Here is an 11,734-nt window from a genome sequence, read left to right as displayed (position 1 = left end):
GGTTAATCTTTGTGAGGACGACTGGCAACAGCTGGTCTTAAATTCTTTAGACACCACACCAAATGACTTTGAACACCGACTGAAAACACTGACTGAGCTCAAATGACATTCATAATCGGCCTGACAGTAGTGTTTCCCGGCTTCACAGAATGAACCGATTTCGCGCGTGGAACCGAAAGTCTTACCGTTACTTGCGGACTGATGGACGGGCTGTCCCTCGTCAGTGGGCTCGTCAGTGGGAGTTTTTAAAAGTCTGTTTTCTAAAAGTTTAAACTGTTTTAACTTTACATGGCTACATCTCGTGTGAGACGCGAGTGCAGCAGTCATATTTGCCCATCTAAAAAGGCACTGAATATGCGTTCTGTGTGAATGGCTTGGTTTCGGTTTTTACCTAATCAAGATCTTCTCCGCATTGAGCTTCTATTTTTCTGAAGTATTTTTTACAGAATTATGCATTGCTGCTGTTTTTCTAACATTTTCTAACACAGCTGCAAATTACAGTCCAACTGAATGGGTGAACATGCACAAATTTACATGCGTGACATGCCCGAAACAGCCTGGATAACAATTGGCTAACACTGCTGTCAATCAAACTCATCAAGAATTATGCAAAAACACATTTTATTTATTTTAGTTTAGTTATTTGAGATGTTATAATAGTTCTCTAAATGTGTTAAAATAGATTAAACTAATTATTTAACAAATATTATATTTGCATAATAAACTGTGGGGGCCTGTCATCAGAGTGGGCGGGCCTGTGCCCGTCAGTCCCGTTCGCTGCCTACGCCCCTGACATACACACAAATTATCTCAAAATAACGGTCTCAGCAAGTATTCTCGTAAACACAGTCGTTTATATCTTAAGTGAACGTAAACAGTGGTGAAAGAAATCTCAAGTGCATCATATTGGATCCATGCATTCGGTCTTAAAGGGGCAGCAGCCTATAAATACTTGCTTTTCCATAAGCGCCACCTGCTGTCAGAGTGATATTTGCGTCTCATTCACAAAGCAAAAATCAGACCATTCTGTTTTTGATTTAAATTGCGAAATTATACAATCTAATTCCAATCTAAATAACATTTATTTAGCATCTTTGTTTGGATCGTGATTAAAATGCAGTGGTTGCCTCTAATTTTAAATGGAAAAGGCACAGCCAAAGCCTTAGTTTGTTTATATGAAGAAATGTATTTTATTTGTATTTAATTATTTGATTTGGGATTTGTTAAAAAATTTCAAGCTATAGTTTTATTATTTGACATTTCAATTTCGTTTCTAAACCACTACAGAATATCAATACTGTGTTTGTGGAACTAATGGTCACTCTTTTTTAAAACCCTTTGTTAAACATAATCCACTAAATACTCACTTCCTCATTACAGAGAAAAACTACATTTGAATAAAAATATATAAGCTATAAAATTAAACTAGCTGACTGTATAGTTTAGCAGCAAAAACAATATCTTGAAAAAAATATTTGGTGCACATTATTATTTGTATTCTTACAAAATACATTCATGAAAATAAGATAGAAATCCTGAGAAAATGAAAGACTTCTAATAATCTTTCTGTGTGCAAAACTTTGATAATGTGAAACGCTTTAAACAGAGCGGCACAAAGTTCTTATGCACATCCAGGGTGCAGTATGGTGCACTTGAAGCAACATAAGTCACAGTGTGCTGCACTCCACATGGTACAAACAAAGAGAAGAGAAATGAGAGAGCAATGAACTCCAGCAAGATGTCATTTTATGCGAATCCCCAGACCTTGATCTACACCAAGTATTATAATGGGAATATATAATCTTGAAGCGAGTTTTACCGTGCTGACTGTCATAACTGAATGTGACATGCTGTTTGATTGCTGAGCGGAGAACAACTGACAGCTGCAGCAGAAGGAAGATGAGTTTCTGTAAACTTAAATTTAACAATGTAAATATAATTCTGTCCCTCACATTAAGATATGGAATGGCTTCAGATGATATAGGCTTTACAGTGCATGAAAAGCAAACTGGTGCTCTTCTGTTTCTTTTGGTGTATGACTCCGCCTTGTGCCGTATAAAAAGCACAATAATCGCGGTTAGATCAAATAATTGCAGGTAGACGGTTATTTAATTATCGCGACAGGCCTAGTTCTCAGAAGCACTGCAGGTGCATGATAACTTGACGATGTCTGAAGCCAGGTTCTGTTGTTGCTCTGTTGTTCTGTATGCTGCTGTTTGCATGTCAAAATAAACCTGTGAATTTTTTTTGTGTATTTTTAATGGGTCACAGACACTCGTCCATTCTACTTTTATTTAATACTAATTTATTATTCTAATCTTATCAGTTAATGGTTAATGTTCTGATAAAGAGCAGCGGTTGTCGGTCAGGAAAATTAACCGAAATGAGCATCCCTAGTAGTATAGTATCCTCACTACAAAGTTTTGAAAAACAACAGTCTGACTAGAATGACATAACAAAACTACATCGCTCCCATTATGCTCATTCAAAATTCGAAATAATTTGTATTATATAATTATTCACGGTATTTAGAAGTGCCCACGATAACAATACCGTGCATATTCATTACCGTGATATATCGCATTACCGAATACCGGCACAAGTCTAATGCTCAACAAAGCTGTCTACACTGGAAGCATCTGAATCTGCGATGTGACACACGTGAACTCCCTGTGCATATTTTTGTGGGTTGCAGTGCTAGTGAATTTCTTCCCCTCGTCTGTCTAAAATAAATATCATTTGTTTGAATTGAGTGATCATATATTTGTGAACGGGATGCTGTGAGGTACATTTAATTTAAATTGTATAAATAATTGCAGCGGTCAAGTATTTTCTGTCTGTGTGGTATGTCTAGATTTTATTAGATTTTCCTTGTTGGTGAAATCACTAAATGAGCTGATGCGTGCCTTACACCCCAGAGCCCTGTTTTTTTAGTGGCTGATGTTTGTGTGGCGGTAGGGTGGAATTTTCCAGGCTTTTTGCGGTTGATCTCTGCCCCTCTCAGACTCTCTCACAAACACAAGTGCCACCATACAGTCAAAACATTCTCTCATGCTGTCGTCTAAAAACGCTAGTACTTCTCTGTTTCTCCTCTATCATTCCCCTCGTGCCTCCCTTCCTCCCTCTACAGGAAGTAAAATAGTGGCGTCTCCTCCAGGCTGTAATTACTGTCTGGTTCCAGTATTCAAAGTGAGCAATTTCCCCCACTGCATCAGGCCGCTGCTCTCTGCCATGTCCAATCAACATCAACATACATGCGCACAGAGAGCGGAGGAAAATCCACTCTCATCTGCATGGAGAGAGAGATCATACAGGTGCGCTCCTGTGGAAGAGAGGGAGTGATTGAAGTTCTGATGATAACTGATCATCCTGGCACGTTGTGTTGTTGCATATGTATGTTTGCTGCTGTTTTATCACCGTCTGATTTGTTTACAGTGTGCGTGATTGTGACGAGAGGGACAGTCAGTGCACATGTTCACCTAAGGCATTGTCACTTCTGGCTGTCTTATGATGATGATGACACATGATGTGGCGTGCGGCACTGCTGCTTCAGTGCACCGTTTTACACGTGTATCCTGTTCAGCATCTCATGAGAGCATTTGGAATGTGTGTTAAGAACTCCAGCGGTTCTGATCTACCTACACAGTCAGAGCTGTCGGATTACACTGTCATTTGTGTTGAAACAATAAGCCGTTAGAGAGAAATGGCATTGTTTTTCTATTTATCCAGGCAGGACATGCTGCCTTTTCCTTAGGTTTGACTAATCGGGAGTCAGTCTTTTGAGTTCCTTTCTGATGATCTTATTGCCCACTGCAAAGTCTTATGAGTAACGACTGCCATTAATTTATGGCGCTTTTCCACTGCATGGTACGACTCAGCTCGGCACGGCTCAGTACGGTTCGGCTCGGCACGGTTTGCGTTTCCACTGCAGTTCAGTACCGCTTTAGAGTGGGCGGGATTATTCACATGTCGTTATAGTTGCGCCGCCTCTACTACCACGACTCCTAAAAAAAAAATTTCATTCCGCTTCGCCCCATCAAGCTCTCGCTGGATTCGCTCCTCTGCTATCAACGAGAGGAACGTCTGTTCTTCCGCAACAGACAAAACTTTTTGGTCGTTCTAAACGGTTTCGTTCGATCCTTCGCTGGCTGTGCTGATTTAAATCTTCTGTTGTGTTTGTGTCACAAGTTCAGTGACGCAGGTAGTGTCGATTCTCTCCGGCCAATCTGTGATCAGCAGAGTTTACACGTCACGTTTTGGTAACGGTACGGTTCACTTGGAACCCCAACCGAGGTGGTACTAAAAAAGGTACCAGGTACTGTACCCAGTGGAAAACCCCCCAAAAGTGAACCGTACCGAACCGTACCGTGCCGTACCATGCAGTGGAAAAGCACCATAATTTAGACTGTTGAATCCTGTACAGAATGCAGGAGTCACTCCTGATGGTTGACGGAGTAACATAAGGCTTTTAACAAGACACATGGCAACAGTTTAAGCTGTTAGATAACCAAGCTAATAGTAGCGACTAGAAAAACAAATTGTCCAAAGTTTTGTTTGTTTGTTTTAAGCCCATTTATACCATGGTCTGTCTGAATATGCGATAGGTGTGCATTAAAACAGTTTAATGCACAGGTAGTTCCATGTTAGTTTAATCACCGTTCTATATTAATGCGCTACTTTCATTGACCCACACAAACACACACACACACACAAACACACATCACTTGCACACAGAGAGAGAGATCAGAGATCACGCTGCTCACACACAGAAGCATTCAGGAGCACAGAAACTTGTCAACGCTGCCCCGCGACATTTATTAAAGGGGTGGTTCACTGTTTTTTTTCTAGGCTTGATTGTGTTTATGGGGTGCAGTCAATTCAAAACTGAAAGTAAAATGTGCACGGCGCTTTTAAGCTATTTAAAAGCGAAGGAAAGCGAGGAAAAGAGGGAATGCCCCGCCCCCGCGGTGATACCGGTATTACCGGTGTTGTCACGCGTCGATTAACCGGTGGGAAAATTTCCTCACCGTCACAACCCTAGTCCCTACCAGCCGTTTTTGTAGGCATTAAACTGCCAGAATTTTAAAAGACGTTTGCATTGAACTTTCAGCTTCGTAACTTTGCAGATATTGTTTATGCTCAAACAGCAACATTACACACTAACTAACGTTAAAAAAGTGAAATCGCAATCAACCACCCCTTTAATAAAATGGCTTAGATATCGCTGGATCGCTGCATTCTATTCCTCAGCAATGAGGATTTAAAAACGCTGTTTAAGTAACTAAACTCACAGCTTCATTGTTTGTAGAGAGACACGCAGACAGGTAACTCACACACACAACTGTTCGTTCAGGACAGGATTAAGCACTTACAAGACAACTGACACTCTCTGTCTTTACCCTGAGTCAGAAGTGATCTGATAGAGAGTGAAAAAGAGTAGATTTTATTTTATTATTTTTATTTGGAGCAGTGCTGTCGGAGAGGCGCTGTAAAGCTGGGAGGATTACGGAGGTAAATAAAGTGTGCTTTCAGACAAAGCCCCGGAGCACAGCATCAGGGACAAGGCCCACGATAAGACCCCTCCCATTTCTTATTTACATTACACACAGCCGGCTTTTCCCCTTTCCGTGCCTCGGAGCACGATAAAAGAAAGAAAGAATTATGAAGGACATAAAAAATGAAGAGCAGGAAGGAGGAAAAGCAAGAAAGAGGCTTTGCAGCGCTGCTTACCATTCTGTTTGGTAAACATGAGCTTGATAATGTTTTTGAGCTCTCGTTTTTCTATCCGACTTCCTGATTCGCTGTAGCTTATAAACGGTTGCCAGAGCAGGAAGAGTGATTTGCCGCCTGGTCAGATGAGGTGTTTACTTCAGTTGTTGATTTATTTTTTCGAATTTAATTTAAAAAAGTGTCTTGACGTTTGCTTGTCAGAAGCTACACTGGAGCTAATTGAATTATTAGTGTGGGAGAGAGAAGGGTTTTTTGTGTGTTTATTGCTTGAAATGCACAATTACCATGCTCACAATGTCAGGCAGAGGATTCTGAGGATTTTATAGTGGAGCTAATTGAATTATCATCTTTTAGTTTTTTTGCAATGTCATTCCACTACGTACAGATTCTCTCCTGTGAACTTTCTGTGCTCCTCGATTTTATGTCACAGCTTAGACTATTCTACACTCTGTGTGTGCGTGTGTGTGCGTGTGTGTGTGTGTGTGGACAGGACTGCTGCAGAGCCAAAATATCCACTCAGCAAATGCAGCCTAACTGAATAAGAATTGTCACTGTTGTTCTCTTTTCACAAAAGGAGATAATATGCAGAATGACTGTCTCAGTCGCAATTTACTTTTATTGTATGGAACAGTTGCAGCTAAACTGATTGACTCCTTTTATGTTCCAATTAAAATGATATAGTTTTTGAACAGCAAGGTGACACATTTAGAATGAACTATTTGTTTAAATTTAAGTGTGACCCACTTCTTAGTGACTTTAGCAGCATTGTGTGTGTGTATACATATCCTGTTTTCTATAAAAGATGCTTTTCTGAATGCATTCTAATCTCTCTCTCTCTCTCTTTACGTTTTGTTTTTCCAGTATAATTTTGTAGGGAGAATTCTTGGCCCTCGTGGACTCACAGCAAAACAACTGGAGGCAGAGACTGGCTGCAAGATCATGGTGAGAGGGAGGAGCTCCATGAGAGACAGAAAGAAGGTGAGACGGGCAAATAAACATTTGATTATGAGATGGGATACTGACATGCGTTTACCAATATTAACAAAAATGTAAATCTGTAAAAAGTTAACTAACACCTAATTTATACAGGGTCCATGTATTGTGCCCTAATTCATACTTGAGCCATGTTTCAAACTGATTCCCAGAGCAGGACCATCACTGGTCGAATTCTTCTGTGCTGCATGTTGTCCTGATCTGCACAGTCCATATGGGCAGTGCTGATGATTTGTCCATGCTGTGGTGTTCAGTTTGGTTGTGGCATTTCAGATTTGATTTTCATGAAAAATGGCAGCACATAATAAAAAAACGTGGGGCACCAGCTTATTCACAATTTGGAGCTTTCTCAACCCCCTCTTCCTCCTCCACAGACAGTGTTCTGCTGACGTTTGCCATTTGGAGCCAGTTTGTCCCTAATGAGCCAATTCACTCATTTGTTTTGTCTTAATGTCTTTCTTTTCCTATCTCCTGCACACTCACGGTTAGCTCGCAGGGCTCCGGCTGAGGCCCAGTTCTATTTCAGGCCTGGTTGTGGTGGTGTGGGTGTCAGAGAGAACAAAAGCACATGGTAGACATACTAGAAAGTAGGACCCAGATCTTTCTTTACATTCTCAGAAGAGACCCACTGTGTGATCAGCAGAGGAAAAGCTAAACCCTGAATGATGGAAAATTATGGCTTCAGGTGGGAGTTATATAGCACAGAGACATAACAGTACTGCCCTATCAGCTCTAGCAGAGACTTTCTCGAGGGTTGAGAGAAATGACATTTGTACGTGTAACTGCTAAGCACTACATGCTGAAAAATCAGAAGAAATGGCTGATTCCATAGTAAGCAACTGTGCTGATTTCATTCTAAAGACCTTTTTGCCAGGAATCAGCATTATTTGTCCAGTATAGTCTTTCTCTCTCTTCGTATCTCTGTCAGTGTCCCAGTGGAACAGTTTTATCAGGAAATCCCCATCACTGTGCATTAGCATTACCACACACTCACACAAACACACACACACCTGGGCCCCAGCTGTGCTCCCCTCTTGAGAAGCCATATGTGTGACCTCAAGGGCTTGATGCAGAAATTGATTAAACTAGAAGTTCTCTCTCGTCTCTCTTCCTTTATATAGCATTTCTGTATTGGTTATGTCTTCTATTTCCCTGCTGAATGTAAAACACACACTCTTGTCTCAATGACTAATCTAAAGCTTACTAGATTACTCCCCCACACAGAATGAGTTTTCCTGCTTCCTAACAGAGTTTCTCTGAATAGTCTCCTGACTGATTCTGTCATACTCCCTTTCCACTGAAATGTTGCTTTTACTTGGGTGGGGTACCTGTTAATCTCTTGCATTTCCGCAGATTTTCAGTGGAGCCAAAAGCTGACAGAACTGACTGTTATTACATTAGAGAGCACATAATGTTCCATTAATGTTACTGTTCACAATCCAGCATTGTGCATCATATTCTTTTTTTTTTTTTTTACTCCTAGTTCATATTCGTAATAAAAAAAAAAAACATTTTAAAGTGGGTATGAAATTAAAATTTACCATATATTTTTTTTTAAATGTATGTTATTGATCTTATTGTGAATGATTCTTCCATGCATGTTTCACTTCTAATTTGCTTTAATATCATAATTGTTAATCAAAATATCTTCATATGTTGGACTTCACTAATCATTTAGTCTGCCTAAACCCGGCCCTTTCACAGTTGACCGCAAGTTTGCAGATCTGCCTCCATCCGATCTACAATCAATTAATAGAACCAAGTGCCCATCTTACATTTTCTCTTTTTCATTAATTCGTTTTACTTGGATGCACATCATAATACAGAAGAAAAAATCTGTCACTGCTTCCTTTTCATTACGTCTTTAACATCCAGAGTAATTTAATTCAGCTACCTTATGCACTATTAGAGGCCAGAAAGTTAGAACATACTTTGTTGTTGTTGCTATATAGTGTTTTTTTTATTTTTTTTTATTTATTTTTAAGAATAAACACAATGACTGTAAAGAGACACTTTTAACAGACTCTCTGGTCTTCAGGTCTGGGCTGATGAGTTGTTTATTTATCTTCCATTAGCCAAGCCGTTTTTGTGCTCTCAATAATTTAGTTTACTGCTGCCTCTGGGGACTGAAAGAGCGATGGAGACGTAGAAAAATAGAGTAAAGAAAAAGGAGTGACTTTAATTCACAAAAGAGGTGGAGTGGGAGTCGTTCTCATCACACAGGGTTTAGTTTTAGGTCATTTGTGGGGATGCGACAGGGTTCGATGAGTTGTTTTAGTGGTGTATTTAATGTTTTCTCTGAAAGGTAAAGGCATGGATCACCTGAAGTCTCAGGGGAAAATGCTTCGTTAGCCTTAAGACAGGCATTTTACTTAACAGCTTCCCAAAGGTGGTTTAACCCCATTTGCCCTCTCGAGCTGTGTATATACCAGTTCACACAGCCTCAAGAGACACTACATCCTCATGCTTGTTGTGTGTGTGTACTGAAGCCGAGCTCAGGCCGATGTAATGGGAGAGGACAGGACAGACAAACTCTGGATAATAACCTGTCTCACTGTGTAGCCTCATCCTCTGATCAAACACTGTTCAAATTGAGGGCTCTCCGAAACCACAGCACAGATCAAATGTAACAGACGGCCACCCTCACCGGAGCATCACAGAACCTCTCCAGAGCCACACAGTAGGCTATCTGAAGCTTTCTTCCTCCTCTGTCCCTCCTTTCATTTTATTTTCTAGTCTTTGTTCTTGGTTAAATTGAGTTCTCTTTCTTTCTTTTTCTTAACACCTGTATCACACCACACATTTATAACAGAAAATAAGTTCCTTTAAGTCACTTTGTAACAGAAGCAACAGATCTTTTCTTCCATATTGTGATATACATCCAAGGGAAAAAAAGAAGAAAAAATTATAGGGTGGGGTAGGCCTGGGCGATAAAATGGTATCGATATTTATTGACGGTACACCTTCTTCGATAACGATATAAAAAATGTTCGATATAGGCACGTGCTATGAGTGACGCAGACAGCACACACAAACGCGAACACATGCTGAATTGAGTGCTGTGCCTGCCTGTGATGAGGAGATTGTGAATAAAAAAATTACAAACACGAACACATGCTGAATTGAGTGCTGTGCCTGCCTGTGATGAGGAGATTGTGAATAAAAAAATTCATATTAGTCGAATTTAAAATAAACATTTGCATTTGAATGTTAGGAGTGGGTCAGGGAGCGTCATCAGTGGCGCATAAGATGCGGTGATAATGATGTAAGTGGATGCAAAGTTAAAACAGTTTAAACTTAAACTTCGAAAACACATCGCGAATTTGTGGAGGTTTATTCCTTTTCACTGCGTCTCTTATGTTTTTGAATGCAATCTGCGTGATGGGCGAGTTCGGCTCTTTGTATTAAGCAGTGCTTAAATACATGATGCGGTTTTGTTCATAACTGTTTATGCAATTTACGAAATTATATTTGATTTATATGAGTTAATTTAGACGTAATGCATGTTTTTTTTTTATAGACCGCTATTTCCATGCGTTGGCATTATGTGCTGCATTATGTTGCTCATTGCGCCCTCCTGTGGCCTCGGGAGACGAGACAATAGTTTCCTTAAAACCTATTTAATCTGCATATAAAACATTACAAATTAGATATTTGTTTAATATGTATTGTGTGTTTGACTGTTAAAACAAAAAAATATTTGTTGTTTGTCTCAATAAATTGGGTTAATTTAAAAATACAGTGGTTAAAAAAATAAAAAATTCTATTGCTCTGTTTTAAAAAAGGTTATAAAAATGTCAATAATTATCGATACCGAACGATATGAAACATTATATCGTTGATAATGTTTTTAGCTATATCGCCCAGCCCTAGGGTGGGGTCCCGTCTCAGTTGTTGATTGGATGGTGGCAGAATTTTTGAGGACCAAATGATTGAACAAATCTGGCATACGTCACTAGAGAGAAGTCTCAATGGAAAATTGTGTTATATTTTGATTTAAATTTAGAGGTCAACACAAATTTTAAAAAATAAGAAACATGGATTGGCGATTTTTTTTGCAATAAGATACATTTAGAAAATGTGTTTTTTTTTTTTTGTTTGTTTTTTTTTTTATTAATTTGAGTGTTCTAACATTTGAAGCATTGACATTCATTCATTAAAATAAAATAAATAAATAGTTGACACTTGTGAAACTATAACTAACTTTTCCAGCAGCTATATCAGTAAACATTTATTTTTCATTTTTGTTGTTTTTTTAACAACTAAAACTAGTACAAGATATTCCTAAGAAATAGTGTGGAAAAAAACACTAAAAGAAATGAAAAGTTTTTTTTTTTTCTTCTTAGGAATATCTTGTACTAGATTAGTAGTTTTGCGCAGAGCATGTACCAAGAATATGAATGTGAACAACGTTAGAATCATCTTCATTTTCATTCAAAAGAGCCACCTCAAACCACCCATGTTGGTAGTTTTGAGTTTTTTTTCCCCCAGTCAATTTTCCACTCCTGTTAAACAGGTGCCTGTAAACTACTCCACCCGGGACAGCTGTTCAAGACTGTAGCTTGAGTTCAGTCTGCTCTGGTTGATATGAACAGTATTTATAGGGTGGTGGGATTATTTCCAGCCAGGCCGTCTGTCTTTCAGTCAATCAAATCATTGCCTTTGCATGGTGAAAACTTTGCATGGTTTATTTTGCTCTTTTGCTTTTGGTGCACATACAGTCAAGAATGACAGTTCGGTCCATATACACATTCCACAAACCCTCTCACATTTGTTGGTGAGCTGCTTTTGGCTTCATTCTTGTACTTTTATGGGTCTGTCATCACGTGTCTCCCATCACATGCATGTCGCCTCACCGCTGGTTTCTTATGTCGGTAAACAGAATCTTTGCCCTCTTCAGAGGCTTTCGGGTTGTTCTTCCTGCCTGGCTCTACCCGCCCCTCACCCACCCTCAGAGGACATAGAATGACCTTGCCCCTTGATGGGCAGAGGCGGGTGGGTGGGGGGGTGT

The 11,734-nt window shown here is 39.5% G+C and overlaps 1 protein-coding gene across 1 annotated transcript in view; it reads left to right on the top strand.

Moving 5' to 3' along the window:
• The window catches only part of LOC107711937 (protein quaking-A-like), a 100,676-nt gene that overhangs the window by 59,055 nt on the left and 29,887 nt on the right, over positions 1 to 11,734 (top strand). The window contains exon 3 of the mRNA XM_016517035.1: positions 6,592 to 6,708. Coding sequence (XP_016372521.1) covers positions 6,592 to 6,708 — 117 coding nt within the window. The remainder of the gene's footprint in view (positions 1 to 6,591; positions 6,709 to 11,734) is intronic.

The sequence above is a fragment of the Sinocyclocheilus rhinocerous genome, unplaced genomic scaffold (genome assembly GCF_001515625.1).
Source record: "Sinocyclocheilus rhinocerous isolate Xijiao unplaced genomic scaffold, SAMN03320098_v1.1 scaffold2117, whole genome shotgun sequence".
Classification (NCBI taxonomy): Eukaryota; Metazoa; Chordata; class Actinopteri; order Cypriniformes; family Cyprinidae; genus Sinocyclocheilus; species Sinocyclocheilus rhinocerous.
This window is presented reverse-complemented; position numbering and strand designations above follow the sequence as displayed.